The 22817-nt window shown below is 35.9% G+C and overlaps 3 protein-coding genes across 4 annotated transcripts in view; 1 reads left to right on the top strand and 2 right to left on the bottom strand.

Moving 5' to 3' along the window:
- The window catches only part of LOC129444935 (caskin-1), a 51734-nt gene extending 43204 nt beyond the window's left edge, over positions 1-8530 (top strand). The window contains exons 17-22 of one of the 2 annotated variants that reach the window (XM_055205966.2): positions 1038-1139; positions 1253-1391; positions 1634-2583; positions 2810-3437; positions 3983-4754; positions 6200-8530. In XM_055205966.2, the coding sequence (XP_055061941.2) occupies positions 1038-1139; positions 1253-1391; positions 1634-2583; positions 2810-3437; positions 3983-4754; positions 6200-6296 (2688 nt within the window). In that variant the 3' untranslated portion in view covers positions 6297-8530. The remainder of the gene's footprint in view (positions 1-1037; positions 1140-1252; positions 1392-1633; positions 2584-2809; positions 3438-3982; positions 4755-6199) is intronic. The other variant, XM_055205967.2, reaches the window with a different exon arrangement.
- A 301-nt stretch (positions 8531-8831) lies between these two features.
- On the bottom strand, positions 8832-13181 carry LOC129444939 (interferon-induced protein 44-like). The gene is made up of 5 exons (XM_055205972.2): positions 12908-13181; positions 12581-12712; positions 12067-12223; positions 10245-10345; positions 8832-9151 (listed from the first exon to the last, which is right to left on the bottom strand). The coding sequence occupies exons 1-5, from the start codon at positions 13142-13144 to the stop codon at positions 8978-8980; spliced, it is 801 nt and encodes a 266-aa protein (XP_055061947.2). The 5' UTR covers positions 13145-13181; the 3' UTR covers positions 8832-8977.
- A 3025-nt stretch (positions 13182-16206) lies between these two features.
- LOC129445455 (interferon-induced protein 44-like) lies at positions 16207-20019 on the bottom strand. The gene is made up of 6 exons (XM_073866354.1): positions 19994-20019; positions 19594-19795; positions 19346-19486; positions 18894-19071; positions 17970-18070; positions 16207-17668 (listed from the first exon to the last, which is right to left on the bottom strand). Exons 1-6 carry the CDS (start codon positions 20017-20019, stop codon positions 17495-17497), a joined length of 822 nt encoding a protein of 273 aa, XP_073722455.1. The 3' UTR covers positions 16207-17494.
- Positions 20020-22817: the final 2798 nt, after the last annotated feature.

Genomic DNA, 22817 nt, shown 5'->3' with positions numbered 1-22817 from the left:
ATAATTTGGTTTACATTTTATTTAATTTAATAATTGCAACATTTAATAGCAAACAATATTTCTATATGTATTTATGTATATTTAGCTATTTTTATTTTAATTCAGTGTACTGAAATAAAGAATTACTTCTTTCATAAACAGTCTAATTCTCTTAAAATTCTAATTACTTTACAATCATTTATTCATCTTAATGGGCAAATCCCACTTTTACAAGGTGTTTGGACATAATGTGTGTTGGCAGTGTGTGAACACAACCACCATACAATGAAAAAAATCCACCATTAAACCAAAGCATTAGACATGCCGTTTTGATTCTCTTCTCAATGTGAGGTCACATTGATAAAGCCCCGCCTACTTAGAGTCGTGCATTACCATAGTTTTCACCCTCTGTCCAGATTGTTGTCTCACACTGTATTAATCAGATATATTTTAACATAAAGCGTTCACTGTCTGTCTGTTTGTAAGGAAGTGAGGAGCTGTAGCTCATTTGCATTTAAAGGTACAGACATTAAAACAGCACACTTTTGCTTCCACCCAAATAGGGGCATTTTGGACATGCTATAATAAATAATCAGTGGGGTATTTTGAGCTAAAACTTTCCAGACACATTCTTGGCCCACCTGAGACTTATATTACATCTTGTAAAAAGGCCATAATAGGTGCCTTTTAATCTGAATTATACTTACAACCGATGTATATTTTCTGTAGCTCAACTGTGTTAGCATCTCAAAGTCATGAGTTCAATCCCATGTAGCTTGCATACTGATTAAACATAGATTATAGATTGAATTAAATGAGATAAAGCATTTAAATAAAAGCATCTTTGAAATTGATAAATGTAAATGTCTGTTTATTTTCAAAGCACAATTAAAATACTGTTCACCAATGTGCTGTACAATACTGAAACATAATAGGATATAAAAAGAAAAGAAAAAAAAAAAAACACAGAAACGCAAATACAAAAACATCCTATATTCACGTTAACTCACTCACTTTATTAGTTCTGACAGTTCTTGAGCTGTGCGTTGCCCTTTCAGGACCTCACTGCAATCGGAGTGACAAAACCAGGACACAAGAAGAAGATGCTGTCAGAGATCAGCAAGATGAACATCCCGGATTGGATACCTCAAGAGAAACCTGTAAGAAACAAACACATAATGCACACAGTTTTTACACACAGTGCACAAAACATTTATATGCATGCATTACAGTCACATGACTCACATGATTTAAATATCTGTGTATCTTACAGTCCAGTCTGGCGGAGTGGCTCTCTGCGATCGGTCTGAATCAACATTACCAGACTTTGGTCCAGAACGGCTATGAAAATATGGACTTTATTAGTGATATTACTTTGGAGGACCTGAAAGAGATTGGCATCACTAAACTAGGCATGTATATTACATATACAGCATAATTGAACTATTTTTTATATGTGTGTACCAGTATTTTGTTACAAAAACATAAAACGATGGAAAATGACTACATTGTGTTGCCCCTGATAAGTCTGATAAGAATAAAAAGTATTCCTTGTATTCTTAGATAAACTACACTTTGCAAATCTTTGTGTGACAAATTACGTTAAACTTTCATGGACAAAATAAATAACTTTCCACCTCTTATTTCCAACAAGGGCACCAGAAGAAGTTGATGTTAGCTGTCAAACGTCTGAGCGAACCACAATCAGAAGCAGAGGCAATTAAGGAGAGCCAATTAGAAGAAAGCACAGACTCGAAGGAAAGCACTACAGAAACCACTACAAGCACAACAGAACCGGATGTGAACTCCGCCCCCGCTGTTCGAGTACGCAAAAGATCAGAGGGGCGTAGCTCTCCCCGACACAGTGCTCAAGGGCGTGTCTTACAAAGAGCGAATGCCCCTCCCCCTCTAAGGAGGCCTAGTTCAATCGATAGTCCCACCCCAACACCTCCACACACACCCACTAAAGGTAAAACAACCTCTTCTACTTCAAGTTCTCCCTTGCACACCCCTTCCTCTCTGCAGAAAACGCAAGCCAGGACCAGAGGATCCTGTGACTCTCCACGTTCGCTGGCCCGTGCCGTTCCAGTACTTTGCCTCCCACCTGAAGGAGAAATTGAAGGGGGTCAAGCTTCGCCCCAGCCGAGGCACGTACAATCCTCGAGTACCGATTCAGAGCACGACATGCCCTTGCCAGATGCTTTCGTAAAATACGCAACGCTGGGTGGACATAGGGCTGGCCCCAGTGGCTCTCCGAGAACCCCTGGTGGTGACACCCTCGACATCAATAACGTCAATCGCAGTCAGTCGTTTGCTACGGCAAGGCCTCGAAGAAGGACTCGACCCCCGACTCCGCCCAAACGATCCTGCTCTTCCATCTCGACCGGTAACCTAGCCGACGACGCAGCGGCGAATGACGGATCCAGCGAAAACCGAGCTAACAATTTACTGCTCAACGTGACTTACAGAGAGCGCCGACGTAGCGATTGCGGCATTGCCTCCGAGAAAACCTCATCCGGTGGCAGCGTCAGGGATATTGCGGCCATGCTTGAAATGTCAAATCTTGGCAGCAGTGGTAAAGGAAGTGCCAGTGGTTACTTACAGGTAATTCAACAGCGACACAATTACACAAGTTTTACATTACAACACTTAATGAAACTGATTTTGCAATGCAAACTTGCAATGTAGTTTAATGTCTGTACATATCCGATTCGATTACTGGAACTGACTATGGTCCAATGCATTTACATTTCTGTGTATTGAATTTAGTAGTTTGTGTCTTGTTTAGCTTCTCAATTACTACTATTTTGCTCTTTTACCTGTTACTCAGGTGAGCCATAACCTCTTGCGGCAAAACCGTGACGTTCTAAATTCCGATCTGGACAGTCGCCGGCGCACCATTGGTGGATTAGCAGATCTAGCTGACTCTAAAAAGCAAACATACGATGATGTCTCCTCACAGATGAATCGAGCCACGCAGGACAGCACACATCATAGATCAACACTCCCAATGGAACAGGCCCCCGAGCCACGCCCACGTTCTATGATTACTCATCTGGAAGGAAGCGTTACCTTGCTGCCCCATGAGGAGTGGTCACGGATGGATGCCACGGCAACATTAAGAAGACCACGCTCACCGCATCACTCACACGGTGAAAGTTTTATCCTAACAGAAAGCAGCACAATAAGGCGACGGCCCAAAGCATTAGCTCCACCGCAGAGTAATGGAATGAATGGAGGTCGGATGGAAGATGCTAGAAGGCGGCCTGCATCAGAAGCTTGTGTTGGGGATGGTGGTAGAGAGGAAGATCTACAATCTGATGGCTTTGGCTCTCTTCCTAGACAAATACTGAAACCTCCAGTTTCACCTAAACCAGCAATGGCTATTCGAAAATCAGATCCACCAACCCCTACAAGAAGGGTCCCTATACCTGGACCTGAAGGTCAAGAAAGCCCAGGTAATGCTAAATATAACTTTATAAAAACATGACATCATTTTTTATATACTTATTTCCTGTGCTACAACTGAAGGAAGTATGATACATATTTTTTGTAGAAAAGACCACTCAAAGAATTACTGATCACCAGCATATGATCTGTTTTTGAGGCTGGTGATGTTGTCCCCATTAGGTTTCTTAAAGTCTCGCTGTAGTCAAGAATTGTATCAGTTAAAACTCATCTTTGAGCATCATATTAGCATATAAAAGTTTTACCTGCCACCGTAATTTCTTTGTGCTTTAAAAAGCTTGAATGCATATCTACACCCTTGCCTCATTTAGTATACTCGGATCTATGAATATGCAAATTAGTCCCTGCCTCTGCTCAATCGCAGAGCTCTGACCATAGATATGAATATGTGAATGAGTTCCGGCCTCCACTCTCCACTCATTACTCAGACAAGTTCAGTTTCACACTTTGTAGTACGATGTAGGAAAAACTTTTCTCAATATAAGGACAAATTGTCAATTCAAATTGTTAAATTATTTTTTTTCTCTGTTTATAGTTGAAATTAAGAAAGTTCCTCCTCCAGTATCTCCCAAGCCAAGCCCGCCTCCTACACTGCCCAAACCAGTGAAAATCAAGCCGGTCCATAACATCGGATCCTCCGGTTCCCCTCAGGCAGATGTTCTCAGCCCATCCAGTGCCTCTTTGAGTTCTACCCCAGCTGAACAAGCCGCATATCTATCACAGATTTCCAGTCCTGTGACCCCGAAACCAACAGACACACTTTTCCCACGAGCGACCTCTTCTCCGGCTCAAAGCCCACAGACACCCCAGACCCCCCAAACCCCACAAACACCCTCGACACCTGGATCAGGTTCAGCTCCGGTGAAGCCCCCAAGATCATCCATGGCTGGTCTGTCAGTGGACATCCCCAGCCCTTTGGAAGTAGACCTGCCCGGGTTGGAGATTGCGCAGAAGCGGATAAAAGAAGCAGAAAAACATGAAGATGAAGTAAGAAAGCTCCAGATCGATCTTTTTGACGTTGACCAAGCTGTGAATTTATGCTCCTCAGGAGAAAGCCACTTCATGGAGATGGGAGAGGGGGTGGGGCCGGTCGTTATGAGGAGGCGGAAGGTGGGTGTGGCCAGACAGACACAAGTGGAGAGTGAACCACAAGATGGAGATGCAGAGGAAAGCCAAGGGTTATTGAAGATTGCTGATCCGGGGAGCTGTGCCTCAGGAGACATGGTACATTTCAGACTGGAGGAGACCAGTGCTTCCCTCGCTGCTGCTCTGGAGGTGGTGGAGGAAAAGATTAAAAAGGATGACAGGTAAGTGTTTATAATACACTCAAAAAACCAATTTAACTAATTTTCATTCCCCGCCATTGACAAGTTATTGAGTTATTGATGAGTTATCTCATCAATTAAGAGAAAACGCTTCCCTGCAAATGACGAGTTTTTACGGCAATCCATATTTCCGCTATTATCCACTAGGTGGCTCTTTTACCCAACTTATAAAATACTGAAGCATACACTGATCCAAAAACTGTAAAAACTATGTGTATGTTAAGAGGATCACTCTAAATCTGATCTCTAACAAAAGTCCTTTTTAAAAATGCAATTATTTCAGCTTTTTGCTCAAAATTTTGTATTTTTGAGGAACCCTACCCATATTTGAGAGGTTATAAAAAGAGAAACTTATTTTGTGTTGTTTTCATTTGATATATTATATGTTTGTAAATTTAAAGAATTTTTTTTTCTGGAAGGCATTAAACTTTAATCATAAAAATGCTGGCGCTGGCTGGCAACTTTTTTTAAACGCCGACGGGGGAAGAGTTAACCTTAAAGGGATAGTTCACCCAAAAATGAAAAAAATGTCATTAATGACTCACCCTCATGTCGTTCCAAATTCGTAAGACCTCCGTTCATCTTTGGAACACAGATGTTTTATATTTAGTCCGAGAGCTTGTTGACCCTTCTTTGAAAAATCTACTTACGGTATACTGTCCATGTCCAGAAAGGTAATAAAAACATCATCAAAGTAGTCCATGTGACATCAGCGGGTCATTTAGAATGTGTTGAAGCATCAAAAATACATTTTGGTCCAAAATTTACGACTTTATTCAGCATTGTCTTCTCTTCCGCATCTCTTGTGAAGCGCATGCGCGAGACTAAAGTCACGTGACTGCAGTGACGCGAATGACGTACGACGTGGCTGATGTGTTATCTGGTGCGCCCTAGCTGTTTTTTTTTTGTTTCGTTTTTGTGCGCCCAGGCTTCGTTTACAGTCTGAGGGAGATGCTGTAAGTTTGAAGAAAAAACATTGCCAACATGTCTGAGAATAACACGTCATCCGCAACACCGCAGCTACGTGACTTTTGTCTTGCGCATGCACTTCACAACAGACGCAAAAGACAATGCTGAAAAAACTCGTAATTTTTGTTATTTTTTGGACCAAAATGTTTTTCGATGCTTCAACACATTCTAATTGACCCAATGATGTCACATGAACTACTTTGTTGATGTTTTTATTACCTTTCTGGACATGGACAGTAAACCGTACGTAGATTTTCAATGAAGGGTAAACAAGCTCTCGGACTAAATACATCTTAAACATCTTAAACTGTGTTCAAGTGAGCTGCAGAATAAGCATAACTTAATCCTTTGTTGGTTCGAGCACTAATATAGTTATCTTTATAGTTATCGTTATTGGTGTAACCAGATTTTTATTCCATCTTCTCAATTTTCTCTTTGTATTCTGTCTCCTGCTTTAGCTCCATTGTGGACAACAAAAGCACAGTGAATATCCTGGATGACATCGGCAGCATGTTTGATGACCTGGCTGACCAGTTAGAGGCCATGTTAGATTAAAACATGTTTTCCGAAACAATTTGGCGTTGAAAACCAGCACCGACCATTGACCGGATGATCATAGCACCGCAGTGAACCGATGTGAGGTCAGAACACTGGCAGTGGGATCAACAGAGACATTCTGGGATTCGTCAGTAAAGCGAGCGCATCTGGATGCAGAAGTTCGGAATTCAGAAATTTAAATGTCGGGACGTCAGTAGCCCTTATTCATCTCCACCTGCCTTTCGTCCAACCCTTGGTCAGAATCGGTTCTCCCGGTGTAAACCCCAACCCACATAAACGTCCTGCTGTTATGCTGCTCCCTGAGAAAAGCACAATTTTAAAAGAGTCTATATGATGAGCTTTCTAAATGTCATATTATAATGTGTGAATGTGTGTATGTACCATATTTGCGGTGAGAGTTTCATCGGGAAGCTCAGATTTATCTCTGCTATGGTTCACTTTGGAGCTAAAGGGAACTTTGAATTTAATCTTACGGTTTTCAGCAGGCAAAGCTACTGATATAAACTCAATATGGACTGAATAAGTACGTAAATAAGCACAGCCCTGAATTTATGGCCCTGAAAATATTAAAACTTTTTGGATTGTTTTGTCCATCGTCAAGATTTCTTAGTTCCCTCCAAGTGTATAATGAAGAAATGCTTTGGACTTTAAAAGGTATATTGTAATCTTTATGTATGTTATTGTTGTAATTGTTGTTGTCAGTTTGTGTGAATGTTTGACTGTGTCGTGTAGTTCTTGCACCGACAAATCTCACCCTGCAAAAGGTGTAGTACATAGATATAGACAAAAGAAGATGCTGGAAAGAGTAGTGTATATATAATATATAAGTTATAGTTATCATTAATAGAGTAGTAAAGTATGGAATGATACAAACACACACACACCAGCTCATTCCCAAACAATGTGTTTTAATAACAGTGTTTGTGTTTTTGTATGCGTGTGTTTCAGAGTGTGTCATACAAAAATATTTTGTGGACGTTACCATGGTAATACCACATTTCTTTGGACATTACCATAGTGGTAATACCATGGTATTCTTTAAAGTACCATACATGACCCAGTACATGGTATTACCATCTGACATTACGAGTGTTTTGTATGGGGAGTGTGCGTTGACCTGTTCGACAGTGCAGTTATTCCCGTTTTGTCATTGCAGAAATAAAGCCGTTATAATTATATAATTTAAGAAGATTATATCATTGCAAGATGTATAAGACTACAGAGCAATATTTTTATTCATGCACCATGTTATTAATTTAGCTTTATGAGTGAAACTTCAAAACCAGCCATCTGGGATACAGCGGAACTGAACATTACCGACAATCATGACTATGTTGTCCTTGATTTATGACCCTGCACAGTTAATGGTATTGATGTTGGATTATAAAATCTTTTGCGGTATAAAAACTGTGTATTAATCCAGTTGTTATTTTGTGTAAAACCTTCGGCTGGCTAACGTGTTCGTCCGAACCTGGTGAAATTATCATCGAAGACCTCTTCCATGTAAAGAGCATTGAGAATATGTGAAATTAATATAAATAAATTGTTATGAATACATCCACAGTGACTAAAGGTTTTCTATCAAAATTAAAAAAATTAACATTATGGGGTGGTTTTCCCCAGACAGGGTTTAGTTTAATTATGAAATATAACTAGTTTTAACAAACATGCATTACCAAAAACATGACTGGTGGCATTTTGTGGCAAAACAAAGGGCACTGATGTATTTTAAGATTATGTCAGTGCTAGTTGTTTTCAGTTTGGACAGCTCTTACATTTATTTTAGTCTAGGACTAGGCTAATCCCTGTAATATTTATATATTAGTTGATTAAATGTGATGTTACGTGGTCCACGACCGACTTGAAGGTAACATCACATTTAATCAACTGAAAGATCTAAAACATTTTCTAAAATATCCAAAAATGTGTTTGTCTGAAAAACGATGGACATATGCAACTCGGACAGCTTGGGGGTGAGTAAATCATGGGTTTAATATCATTTTTGGCCGAACTATACTTTTAATACCACCCTCAATTGCCAGTTTTCCTGTGCCCCTCTGTGTGATGATTAATTATATTCATCATTTCCTAGTGAAAACTACTTAAATATAACTAAGGCATATAACTAAGGCATAGTCCTAGATTAATCTCGGGAAAATGACCCAATATATTTTATACATTACACAATAATTTGTCTTACAATTTACAGAAGATAACTGAAACCCCTTTATATGCTTAAGAAAAAAGCTTTAACTTTCTATTATTTTATTTTCTATTCACAATCAAGTTGTTTTTTAGGTTTGTAAAGTCATGTGCTTTTTCTTCTCTGCCTCTGGTAAGCAAGAAACACCCATCCCTATATATTATATAACAGAATTAACAATATAAATATTAGGACTTTCAAATCCTACATTTGTGAATGCTGGTTTGTTCTAAGATGTTGTCTTCATAAAAGATATTGCTCAACAAACAAAGAAGCAAAATAATTGAAAACTTTCTCAATAGCTTTATCAAACATAAATAGTCTGTAAGTCTATAAATATTAAAATTTTATTTAACAATAAAGATACTGATAAACCCACACTACAAATAAGGCTAATTTATATACATTCTCCAATTTTTCTTCAAATCAGAAAACATTTGGACCGCAGTCTTTTTGGATCAGATTTAAAGTGCAGTTATTTCTTGTCCATCTGGTCCTTCACATAGTCATTGGCAAAGTTAACAATATTTAGCATTGCTTGTAAAATCAGAATATCCATCTCTGTATTGTTGATTTGTTCCTTATGGTAGTTCTTTATAGGGTAGATGTAGCTCATAGGAACTCCCAGTCTGGAAAAACACTGCTCCACCTTTGATCAATTATACAAACATAAAAAATTACATTTCTAATGTGAAAATATCAGTGGCGGCCGGTGACTTCTTTTTTTCGAGGGTTCTCGATGCGAAGTTCGTTACAACATCTATGTAGCCCGTCATGTGTGTGGTTTGTAATTTTAAAATATGTGTTCTGCGCGTCAAGTGTTCCTATGTGCATCACGTGTCTTGTCAAAATAAGTGTCTGCTGCAGGTGCGTCTAAAGGGTTTATGATAAAAGAGACGCTCGTGTTTGCCAGATACTCTCATAATCTCATGCGTAATCAGAGTTTACTGTTAAGAGAGTGTCTTGCATGTATTTTGTGAACGTGAGCGTCTCTTTTATCAGTTTTACCAGTTCTATTTTTTAAACGCAAATGTAATATTTTTGTTTCGGTTTGCCATGCCTCCTGCACAGCGGTGTAAAAATAAGATATTTTTCGACTTTAAAATAAAAACTTCATATCCTAAATTGTTGGAATATATTCCATATGTATTCATTTGGATTTATAGATGGCTGTGAGTGTGCGTGCTTGTGTGTTATGCTTATACGTATACGCAGCTTATCAGCTAAATCGCAATCACGTCGTCAAAACAAATCTGATTGGCTAATACACACTGAAATAAATTAAATCATTTTAAAATTACTACATTAATAATTCCCCCTCCACCCCCCAGCCCAAACATCACATACAAATTGTCTTGTAACAGTAACGACTCTACAGTTTTGACACGTGTGCAGCAGGCACTTATTTTGACAAAACACGTGATGCACATGGTTCACATGACACAACAAACACATATTTTGCAAACACGAGCAACACACATGACAGTCCGAACACATATTTTGAATTTGCGCCCCTCGGATGAGCAGTCACGAGCCGTCACTGGAAAATATTAATGTGTAAAATAAAACATTCCAATTTTTAATAAATGTTACTGTAAATCCTGTTTAGCGTTTACATTACAGTTCCTTAAATTTAAACAAGCATTTAAATTTAACAGCATTTCATGAGTGAAAAAATGTACTAGCTTTTTCAAAAAGTAAATGAAATATTTTTTCAGTGTATGTACAATAGTCTCACATACCTGTTCTTCAATTTTTTTGCTGTCATTGACACTTCTAATGTTGTATTTCACCTGCGGACATGCTTCATCCACCTTAGTCATGATTATGACTTGAGGAATGTCTGTGAATAATAAACATAACTAAAACATAAGTATTTATGGTCAGTAATGCTTAACTTTAGCATAAGTGTGGCTTTATTACAGGGGCTGACATGGGTTAAATGTTATAATACAAAAATGTAAAGAAGTTATTATGACTAAGCAGGGGGTTTCTTTTTTTAATATTTTAAAAACAATTACATTTTAACATTGCAAGAGTTTTTAAATGCTAATAGTTCAACTATGAACATTGCACAAGAAAAGTGTGGGTGTAAATAATCAACACATGTATTTTTATATAGCACTAACTGTAATACAGAGCTCCTGAACCTATTTTGTTTATAACTGTTTTACTTTCATAAATTGTTACATTTCAAGTAATCACAACATATAGCCAGTCTTCTCCTAATGATTAAAATTGTACACTACATTCGGATGCGACTGTCGGAGTTCGCCCCCTAGTGGCAGTCGTAATGAAATTCCAGTTTAAATGTAAATCTGTGTCAACATGGGAAAGAAGCTCATTCCAGCGCAAGAGCCTTTAATCTATGAATATATTTATGCTTAATAATTTACTTATTAGTTATCAATAGTTTTTAAAGGATTCAAGTGTTACTGATAAGGGTTTACCAAAAATGGATTAATAATTTTCTCCTTGCACACAGTGTTTTAATTGGAACACACTAAAATACATCACTTCCGGTTGACGCGTCACATGTGGTGTAGTCCACAAGTTGCATTTATTAGTGCATCCAAAGCTCAAATTGGATAAAAAAATTACGCACCCATAGATGGTTTGCACCCCACGCAGCCCCTTACCAACTCTCCTTATGGTTTATCAGGCGTCATTTGTCATATACATTGAAAAGGCGGCTTTAAAGTAACCACAATGATTTTAATTCAGACAAAGATGACCGGCAGGCAGGATAAAGATAATTGGGAGGCCGCATTTGGCCTGTCGGTTGACTAGCCCTGTCCTAGAGGATTCATGGGATTGACACCAACTTGGTCAACATGATGCCAAGACATTCAAAATGCTAAATTAAGAATGGATTGCGAATTGATATCTCAATTTTGTTGCCATTAAAAGGCGTCATACCTTAATTTTATATTCAGACATATTTAAGGTTCTTGGCATGCTTAGAATAACATGAAATTTGGCACAAACATTACAGTTGTCAACCGTTAGAGGTGGGCAAAAGCTCAGACACGGGCGTGGCAGGGGGTCTCTCTAGCACCACCTTTCGTCTAAAGCGTGCAGTTAGTTTACAGTCCTACAACTTGGTACACCCAAAAGGAATGCGGACATTTTGGATTTGGACATTTTTGAACATTAGCAGGCTCTGAACTTTTAAATCCTCCTTCTAGAAGCTTCATGTGATTGCCACTAAACTTCGTCAATATGATGTCAAGACATTGATGATGATAAATTGTGAACAGATTTTTGATATCTCAAGCAATGTTGCCATGATGAGGCAAATATATTCATGGTAAAATAGGAAGGAAACAGGAAGTGTCTCTTATATACTGCATACATTAAGTGAAATAAGAATTGTGTTTGGTTATGGGGTCTGATCATATTTATATAGTTATTGTAAGTCACAAGCTCCACCACTTGGCGTAAAATTCTGGCTTTTTTCATGTTTAAGGGCTGTAATTGCTGTTATTAACAACCAATTGCTGTTATTAACAACCATTGAATTAATGTTCTTATAAGTAATAAGAGTAAAGAGGCACAACTTACCCATGTCTCGTGCTATCAGACGAACTTCTCTCATTTGTCTGATGACATCATCTACCATGAGGGAAATAGTGTTTGCTGGAAGAACAGCCACCAGACAGTGAATCTGGTCTTGCAGAGGAGTTTTGTTCTTTTCATTTTTAGGTATGTTTGGTTTATTCTGAACAGACAGAAGCATATCAATACAGTAACAAGAACATTTACTTATCTGATGATAAACTGTCAACAAGCAGAAATCCATAATTTTCTGTCCTGGTAAGTGTATTTGTTCTCCGACAACCAATGGAATGAAATCTGCAGCTTTGACAGAATTTCAACATATTTTAATTAATGTTCTGGTTCTGCATCATTTAGATATCAAAATTAATCAAAAGCGTGAAAAACATTTTACTAAAATTCAGTCTTTCTCCCTACCATTTTGACATCGCTACCATTTTACTTAAAAATCTCAAACAAAGATCTCTGTTTAATAACAAATGTGCATTAAACTTATCTTTGAAATTAAATTATAACCAACTTTGATGTGACCCGTTCTGATGATGTCATCAATCTTCATCCCATTTCCAGGATCTTCTTCAATACCCTTGGTGTCAATCAATGTGAAAGGTAAAAGTGTAGTCTCTTCCATTTTTAGTTCATATTCTTTGGTCTGGAAGCAAAACACACAACTGTAAATTTAAGAGAACATGCACCTAATTTTGTTTTAATATATTTTCAGGTTAAGGATTAAGTTTAGCTTTTATGATTTTTAAAATAAAATATATTTGTACAATATAACCATTTGTACAGTAATCTTGATTACAACATGTATTATACTGTATTTAATAAGAAATATTGCTTTTACCTCCAGAGTGAAACTTTTCCCACTCGCTGAATCTGCCAGGGCTCTGTTTTTTATGCGACCCTGAAGAGCACTATCCACAGAGTTAATGAAGCTCGACTTTCCAGCTCCGACTGGTCCATACAGAAGAATTCTGAGAGGGTTGACGTCTGAGTTTCCAGGCTGGAAATTGTTCAGTTCCTTCAACAGGTTTTGTTTGTTATCATCGCTGAAATTAGTTGTAAAAATGGCCAAAAACATCAAATCATGCCTAACAACACCCAGCCCTAACTTATTCCATACAGCACAGCCTCTCTAAGTTTATGGATGAGAAACTTACCTCCAGTCCATCTCTGTTAAATAAAAAGGATATCAGTCAAAATGAGTGAAATGTTTCTCATACTATTCAATCATTAATTTGTTGGCGTTTTTACCACTGCTAATTTGCCATCAAACTAAAAACAACATATTTTCAAAGTAAATTTGAACCATTAAACCAACAAATAATGATTTGTTCTATAAAATTCTAGTCTCATGAGGAGAAATCTCTTACTTTGAGCTGTACTGCTTGGTGCTGGTCCCATTTTAGCAAACGTTTGTCCTTATATGCTTGCTGTTAAAAATAAAATATTAGTATCATATTATCAAGTTGTCCAAATTTAAATGTTAATGAATCTGTCTTTATAAATCACTATTAGGGGAGAGTGGGGACGGTTGCAACGAGGGGCAGTTGCAACATGGCTTATTCCACCAATCAGGAATGAGCTGAAGTGATGGTTTTTATACTGCACATACTCAATCAGACCCTTCCCACTCCTGGAAGAAATCAGCCACATGTGTGAGTTCCTTCCAAACAAAACACATTTCAAGGTAAAAAGGTATTTTTTATGATCAGAGTTTTTGTCACATAGAATAGTTTGTACAAGGAATTCTAAAGTAATATAATTTTAATCTGTACTTTCTTAGCTTCTAATTGGTATCATGTGTCTAAGCAATTCTGTTAAGCTAGTATAGCAAGTTTTATCATGGCTAGTGCAACTGTCACTGATGTAAAAGCTCATCATGAACGTAACAAAACAGTAATCTTATGCATTAATAAAGAATCCTTTCAAATAGTCCATTATTATGGAGAACCACAAGAATCATGCAAAATGTAATAAAGAACTTCAATGTTTGATAACTACCTGGACAATGGAGGTAGCAATTGGTAGATTTTTTTAAAAATTCATTAATTAATCTATAACTAAATAGACACAGTTACAAAAAAAATCATTATGTAACATTTTGTTGGGCAATAAAAAGTGAGATTATAATAAATAATGTAGAAATAAAATATGAATCCATTAATAAATAGTTCAAATTAATATAACAATTTACAAAAACAACATAAAACCCTCAATAAGTTCATCATTTGAAATTGCATTTACAGATTCTTAATTGAATAGTGGAATTTCAAAATGTATTTCAAAAAGCGATTTAAAAAGAGAAATAAATAACTGGATTTGTGAATTGAACTACAAATACAGGTTTGGATTGGGCATTTGGAGGGGCATTTCCGTTTGGCATTTCTGTTTTCATTTTCCCGATGGTTCTCCTTGTTCTTTTCGCTGTTCGATTTGCTTTTCGTTTTGGCCTCTCTATTTGGCTTTTCCGTGACTCTTTGGGTCCTCATCCGAGATGTATAAATCTGCGCATGACGTACAATCAGAGCCAATCAGCAAGCTTGTTACATCCACCTGGCCATAGGTAATTTGCATTTCTCATTTGACCATTTGCAAGGAAACAGAAATGTTAAACAGAAATGCCCTTTTAAATGCCCAATTCAAACCTGTATTTGTAGTTCAATGTATAAATCCAGATATTTATTTCTCTTTTTAAATCACTTTTCGAAATACATTTTGAAATTCCATTATTTAATTAAGAATTTATAAATGCAATTTAAAATGATGAACTTATTGAGCGTTTTATGTTGTTTTGGTAAATTACTATATTACTTTGAACTATTTATTAATGGATTAATATTTCATTTCTACGTTATTTTTATAATCTCACTTTTTATTGCCTAATAAAATGTTACATAATGATTTTTTTGTAACCTTGTCCATTTATTTATAGATTAATTAATTAATTTTTAAACAAATTTGTTAATTGCTATTTTTGTTGTCCAGGTAGTTATTGGATATTGAAGTTCTTTGTTACATTTGGCATGACTCTTGTGGTCCTCCATAGTAGTACACAAACCAAATAAAGTGCAAAGGTTATGTTGACTGATTTTACATTTTAATAAATGTTGCAACATTTGACTTTGTCAATTCAAATATAAACTGTACATATATTATCATATGTAAACGTGTTATAACAGTGTTGGTCAGTAGCTGACAGATGTGGGTTTATTTTATAAAAATATTTGCTTTCTAATGCAAACAGTCTCTGAGAAAATTAAGGAAATGCAAAAAGGGTTGCAACCGTCCCCACTCTCCCCTAGTTTCCGTCTTTGATCAACGTTTTCATAAGAATTTCGTGTAACTTTAATATTTACTAGAGATCAGAAACAAAGACATAATTATAATTATTATGTTGCTTACTAATGTATGTATATAAACAATTTTATCGTAACACATAGAGCAACACTCACACGCTGTTTGCTGATTCACTCACTTCTTCTACTACTTTATTCAATACAAGAACTCACCCAATTATACAACACTGTTTCCCCCTGGTGGTCACTCTTCATATAGCACAACATTTAGCTACATATAACAATAATAATAACAACTCACTGAAGAACAGTAGGGTCCTCACACCTCAGTGCTCGAGCCCTAACAAGAGCCAGAGATTATTTGAAATTTGTTAGATAAATTCATGAGACTCCCACTATTCCCAAAAAAAATCCTAGGCATTACAAACGATATAATTATTATGATAAACTTACAATGTAAGGCTTGATGCTTTCCATCGTCAATTGTGCTCCTGTGTTTGGCAACACATGTGAGTATTGAGTCTGAGGAGGAGGGGGCATGAAAAATGTGTGCAATATTTTGAATTCAGACTACTGTACCAAGTTCAGCCTATAGATGTCAATATCACAAAGTGCTTCTTTAAACTTTCTAAAAGCACATTTTAAATGTGCACACTAGAACCATGGAGAATGTGAGCAGAGCGAAGTGGGGCGGCATAATTTTGCTTTTTATTATAATTATAACTTAAATAACTGTAAATATGTAATACAAATTCTATTAAAAACAATAATACAAAATGTTAATCAAAAAGACAAATAACTTAATTCTTGTTACTAATACAGATGGAAAACACACTTCTAATTTTCAAAGCCCTAAATAGCTTGCGCCTATGTGCTGTGCATAACTGTAAAATAAAATAACGTTAAAATAACACACTTGAGAGCGCGGACAATAATGGAGTCTGAGGTTTTCATAAAAATAAGTTGCCTACATGAATCCCTCGACTAGCGATTCCAAGCTAGTAATTAAACTTCTAAAATTATCTTTATTTGTACAATTTGTACAATTGGAAAAAAAAGTGTTGTAATTATGCAGCTGCTTGCCATTAACTTACTGTAGATTTAAATGTTATTTACTGGCAACAGTTTGTTCAAAGTTAAATGAACATTAACCATTAACAAGTCTTTATCTTTACAAAATAAAACTATAAAATCACAGCCTCATGCAGAGCATTCTGGGAACCAGAAACCTAAATCAACATTTGCAGCGATTTTCCGCGAAAGTTCAGATTTTTTAACTGACATGTTTTCTGTGGCAATGCTCAATTCACGTCATTCGCGCCATTCGTGTGAACTAGATGCGCGTAAATGCATCTTTACATTGACTTAACATTGAAATCATTTGTGCCAGATGCTATATTCGCGTTTGGTGTGAATGCAGCATAATGCTACATACACACCAAACACGTTTGAGGCGAATAGCACGTGTATTCGCGGCAAACGCGTCGCCCATATCACGTCATTCGCATTGCCGGGCGAGGATACGTCTGATCGCGTCTTTGCATTGACTTTGTATGTAATCTACTTTCTCATTCGTTGATCGTGTCAGCTGGAGATTCTGGTCCCTAAATTCGGGTTTCCTTCAGTAATCCCCCAGCTTTGTGATCCCATCCTCATTGCCAAACTGTGGTGGAAATTCATCAATAACCTGATAGACTGAGACAAGACAGAATGAATGCCTAAAGAAGAAGAATTTAATGTTTTACTTGAGAAGTATTAATGTGATTTTAATAAAAACAGTTTAAAATATGTTAAAAAGAATAAAACAGGAGTAAAAGTGATTTGAATTCAAAAGTGCACACAATAAAATCACAATGAAAACATAGATGCATGAGAATTAAAAAAAAAAACAATTAAAGAAAATAGTAAATAGTAATGTGTTCACAAAAAAACTAAACAAAATCTTAATGAAACTAACTAAAACTAAACTGATAAAAACAATTTTATAAAGGCAAAACTAGTCACCAACTATTTTAACTAAACTATTATATATCACCACCTAAGCAACTCAGAATTCACCATCAATCAATCTCTGCATATTAAGTTGGGATAGGAGAAAGTATTTTATGGGTATTTCCTCTTCAGGTATGCACTTAGTCATTGTCTACTTGGTCCTTCACATAATCATCTGCAAAGTTGACAATACGTTGTAATGCATCTAAAATCAGAAAATCGGCTGTGTTGTTTGTGGTGTGTTCCTCATGATAATTCTTTATAGGGAAGATGTAGCTCACAGGAACTCCTAGTGTACTGGAACACAACTCCATCTACAAAAGCAAACACAGTTTAATCCAAATTACTCCATGAGCTTTGAGCTAATAAATGCAATTCGCTGCATAAATCATCAAGGCAGTCTTATTTTAGAATATTAACATTTATAAAGTTTACTGTTATTCTTAGTTAATAGCAAATAATTGTTATATGCTTATGACTTGCGAATACCCTGTTAACCTAAATAAACCAGCATTGATGACAAATGCAACTTTCGAATTGAAAAACGGCCATTATCTTATCCTAATAAACATTTAACCTTGAATGGAAAATTTAAGGAACAGTCTAAAAACTCACCTTCTCTTTTATTTTCTTGCTTGTGTAGACCTTTTCCAGATTTGCTTTAACCAGTGGACATGCCTCATCCACCTTGGTCATGATAATGGCTTGAGGAATGCCTATAATATAATGAATCATTAAACAAATGTATAGAATTAAATTAACTGAACAGGTTTAGTAAACAGTTTTATCCTAATGAAACAGCTAGTAATGATGGGATTTTGGTGCTTGTGTGAATCTTCTCCCATTTGATTCATTGTAAACATATCAACATTGCATTGAATCAATATCATGTTTGCACCCTCCACTAATATTGAAATTCAATAAACCACCATTATGGTGATTAGTATGCTTTAGTTGGGCCCTTGGATCTCAACAATGGTGACAATCTTCAAACTAATTCAGATAAAATGATCAACTGCAATGCATGCTGGGAGTCATGGATTAGTTTAGTACTATGTTGAAACCCAGCATGCAATGCAGCATACACCACACACAAGAAATATTATTACAACAGTTAAATTACTTGATCTCATTAGAGATTAGTTTTATAGCAGATATGACTTTTGTGCTCATTTATTACGGGGCTCCGGTAAGAAGCTTGACAGGCAACAGTTAACTCTTTATGTAGCACTTTAGTATTAATATTCATAGCAGCATACAAACATGGCCACAAGGTATTAATGTTTATGCTGCTATGAATGTTAATACTCAAAGTGCTACATAAAGAGTTCAACAGCCAAAAAAATATTTTTTCAATATTAATGAAGGGTGCAAATGTGATATTGATTCAATGGGATTAACATTGACAAATCAACAATATTTCAGTGGTTGCTTGCAATCTGGGTAGTGGGTTAAACTGACTTGCATAACCAAGCGATTAAACTTAAGGCAGCATTTTAGGAACCAAAACTAACTGTTGTATAATTCTGAGTGACATACCCAAGTTTGATGCAATTCTCCGAACTTCTTTCATTTTTCTTATGACGTCCTTTTTCTCTTCCATTCTAGATATACTGTTCGCGGAAAGAACAGAAACCAGACAGTGAATCTTGTCTTTCAGACTGGGGTTCTTGTTGTACTTTGGGTCTTCTTCAGAAATTGCTTTTACTGAGTTAAACTGAAATTACAGAAGTAGAAGTACTATATACAGTATATCAAAAATGTAATAAAAAACAGGTTTTAAATGTTCAAACATTGCATGCCTAAAGATTTTGCTGCAAAGACAACTAATTCTGAGCAAAGCTGGAACTTTAAATTTAAGGATGATTTTACACTTTGTGCGAATACTTGGCCAAACATGTTTTTACAAAACTAGTTTGAAATAAATTAAAACAACAATCATTGTTATACGGGGCTCAAATTGAATGTTTTTTTTTATGTAATACTCTTACAGTATAGTAATTTCTGATGTGACCATTTAATAGTTTGATGATGTCCTGGGTCTGTATCCCTTTTTTATCTTCAAGACCACAGATGTCAATGAGTGTGAAGGGGTAGAAGGAATCAGTCTTCTTGAACTTAAAGGTTTTACACTGACAGAAAAACACAAACATTGTTAAAAATTACACTTAAATTGGTTTTCACAATCATCAAGATTTGTTGTCTTAACATAAGATACTTGTCAGCAATGTTCTTTTACCTCCAAAGTAAAACTTCCTCCTTCAAGTATTGAACTTGTCAAGGCTCTGGTAGTTACGCGTCCCTCAAGACAACTGTCCACTGAATTGATGAAGCTTGATTTCCCAGCTCCTACTGGCCCATGCAGAAGAATCCTGAGGGGGGTGACATCTGAGTTCACAGGCTGGAAATTGTTCAGTTTTTCTAACAGGTTTTTAGACTTCCTAAAAAGAGAAATGCAGTAGCACCAATAGTAACTGGTTTTGATTTGAAGAACTGTAACAAGAAAAGCTGTATAGTACAAGGGACATGAATCGATCTCAGCAACATGTTCACTCTAAAAAAAAATCTGTTAAAAAATGGACAAAGTACTGTGTAAATATGAATGAATTTTCCATATTTATGTTTTACAGGCGTTTTACCTGTTGTTTTTAATAACATGTTGCATTATGGGTACAATAACCCCTGCTGCAATCTTTCACTTTTGCCTCTCTATCACCATCTCTGTTTGAAACCTAAAATTACAACTTGCTTCCAGAGTTATTTTCTATGATGTTTAACTCCTAAACAAATGCTGTCAGAACAAGATACAACTGTTAAAAATATTCCAGCATCCACACATGTGATTTAGTAGACAAATCTTCTTTCTGACGTGACGTGTAAGTCAAATGGATATTTACCACAAAATGTATCACATTAAATCTCCAGTTTGTGTTTATTTTAGATAAATTTGAAGTCACCATTATGGTGATTAATGTTTCCTTTAGTTAGGCATTTGCCCCTTGACCTTCACTAACTCTGCTCTTTTAACAAGTAGCAACTCTGTTAGCAACAGTGTGTTATTAACACAACGATCTTTGCTTGATGGAGGAGAAAAATCTATCATGTCATCTAAGCTTGATTGTTTTTACATTATGCTGCCTCTCTTTAAACATTAAATGATTTAATAAGACTAAAGAACTAAAATATATAAAAGTGACACTCTATGCCAATGAAGCTTTGTTGTTGATTGTCACCATTGTTGCGTTTCATAGGCAAGTTGAAGTGTCCCTAAAGCTACGGACAATGTTCTGTAAATCTACAGAATTTTAAGTTTTTGAATGAAAGGAAATGTCTATAAACGTAACGGAGAAAGTACCAGTAATTTTCTACCAGGACATCATCCGTTTTTTTGCAGAGTCATTTTTTTACAGTGAAGGTAAACTCAGGCTGACACAGCTAAAACATGCAAACTCCGCAAAACACAGGTATATAATTATATTTAGCTAATGTTCAGTTTAGTGATCATTGTATAAATAAATGATGAATGTCATGATTGATCAATCAGAATCAAGCATGGATCAGAACAGAGCTTACCAATCTATTGTCATCCATGGCTCATCATACTCTTCTTAATCAAAACATATATTAGAAAAAAATTATGTCAGAATTGGAATTTAAAACAATGAAAACTTGAAATGTTCTCACAGACAATCATCAAAAAAAAAAAATACTTTAAAAAGTACTGTATATGGTTATGATGTTTTAAGGTAACCCATCAATTACTACTAAAAATAATTGAATTTGTTGTATTTGTGAAATGATTCATTATACTATATGATTATATTAAAAAAAGAAAAGAAGAGTTTCATTGTACCAGGGTACATATGACAATAAAATCTCAGATAGCAACCAACCATTGAATCATTGTTAAAGGGTTAATATTATGAGATTTTTAAGATGTAAAATAAGTATGTGGTGTCTCCAGAGTGCATATTTGAAGTTTTAGCTAAAAAAAAAACAGATAATTAATTATAGCATGTCAAAATTGCCACTTTCTAGGACTTAGGACTTAAATTATACTTATATTGACAGCACAATTGAGTTTCAATATCAACAAACAACCATCATTATGTTCATTTCATTAGCTCATTTCCATTTAAAAGGACACCCATAAACGGTACATTTTTGCTCACACCTACAAAGTGGTAATTTTAACATACTATAATAATTTATCTGTTGGGTATTTTTAGCTAAAACTTCACACTTTGGGGACACCAAAGATTTGTTGTACATCTTAAAAAAGCTCTTGTAAAATGTACCCGTTTAATGTGTTCATCTAAGTCTGAGGGCCCTATTTTAAGGATCTAAGTGAATTGTCTAAAGCACATGGCGCACAGTCTAAACGGACGTGTCCGAACCCACTTTTGTTAATTTAAAGGGGACATATTATGAAAATCTGACTTTTTCCATGTTAAAGTGCTATAATTGTGTCCCCAGTGCTTCTATCAAGCTAGAAAATGTGAAAAAGATCAACCCAGTAACTTAGTTTTGGTAAACCATTCTCTGCAAGCATGTAAAAAATAGGTCATTGTAATTTGGCTCCTATTGTGATGTCAGAATAGGATAATACCGCCCCCTTTATCTGCACTATCCAACCACAGCACAACCATTTAGTACGGAGAGAAAGAGAGAGAGAGAAAATAATTCACAGCACAATTGAGTTTCAATTGCAACAAACCACCATCATTGTGATCAGTGTTTGCACTTCATCCGCTCATTTGCATTTAAAATGGCACACCCAAAATGGCACACTTTTGCTCAAACCTAGATTAAGATTTAGTTTACATCTTAAAAAAATCTCATAATCTGTCCCCTTTAAGGATGGAAAAAAAGGGTTTATGCGACAAGTGCACTGCCTAAAAGGGTTGTTCCTATTTTTGTAATGGGTGGTGTGCTTTGGGCATAACGTGCAATAAACCAATGAGAGTCTCAGCTCTTATACCCTTTAAAAGCCAGTTGAGCCTGGCGCCATGCCTAATCTCTATTTAGAAAGCAGAATTTGTAAACTGAAAAACTAAGCAGAGGAAGAAGACCACCATTTTAAGATTAATGTTAAATATTTGTGTTGCTTTTATTTGTATTAAATTATTTTTTATTAAAACCTTTAAAAGCCATTTTCTTTCAGTCATTAAAAACAGATGCATTTGTTTAAAGCAAAACAGTTATTTACTTACCGGGCTACATGTGAAGCAGCTCTTTACGCCTTCTAACGTCTCACAATCGGTCCTCATTTATGTCCAAGAGACTCAATAATAATATTTTACATTTAAATGCTTTAATTTTTCATATTCAAAAGCTTTTTGTGCTGCTGCGCATTCATGTGTTTGATAAGCAAACCCGCATTCTTGTACTGTTAATAGGCGCGTATTTCAAACGCGTTCATTAAATAACAAAAACACTGCGCCATTGACTTTAGACCCGGTT

The sequence above is a fragment of the Misgurnus anguillicaudatus genome, chromosome 3 (assembly GCF_027580225.2).
Source record: "Misgurnus anguillicaudatus chromosome 3, ASM2758022v2, whole genome shotgun sequence".
Classification (NCBI taxonomy): Eukaryota; Metazoa; Chordata; class Actinopteri; order Cypriniformes; family Cobitidae; genus Misgurnus; species Misgurnus anguillicaudatus.
This window is presented reverse-complemented; position numbering and strand designations above follow the sequence as displayed.

What these genes read in the sequence shown, in the direction of transcription:
- LOC129444939 (XM_055205972.2), bottom strand. Translation starts at nt 13,144, where the DNA reads ATGTTTTTGGCCATTTTTACAACTAATTTCAGCGATGATAACAAACAA. An exon ending in GGAAAAGTTTCACTCTGGAG is followed by an intron (nt 12,713 to 12,907) that starts GTAAAAGCAATA and finishes TTTTGCTTCCAG; the next exon opens with ACCAAAGAATATGAACTAAA. An exon ending in GCAAAAAAATTGAAGAACAG is followed by an intron (nt 9,152 to 10,244) that starts GTATGTGAGACT and finishes AATTGATCAAAG; the next exon opens with GTGGAGCAGTGTTTTTCCAG.
- LOC129445455 (XM_073866354.1), bottom strand. Translation starts at nt 20,019, where the DNA reads ATGCAACATGTTATTAAAAACAACAG. An exon ending in CATGTTATTAAAAACAACAG is followed by an intron (nt 19,796 to 19,993) that starts GTAAAACGCCTG and finishes TTCTCTTTTTAG; the next exon opens with GAAGTCTAAAAACCTGTTAG. An exon ending in GCAAGAAAATAAAAGAGAAG is followed by an intron (nt 17,669 to 17,969) that starts GTGAGTTTTTAG and finishes TTGCTTTTGTAG; the next exon opens with ATGGAGTTGTGTTCCAGTAC.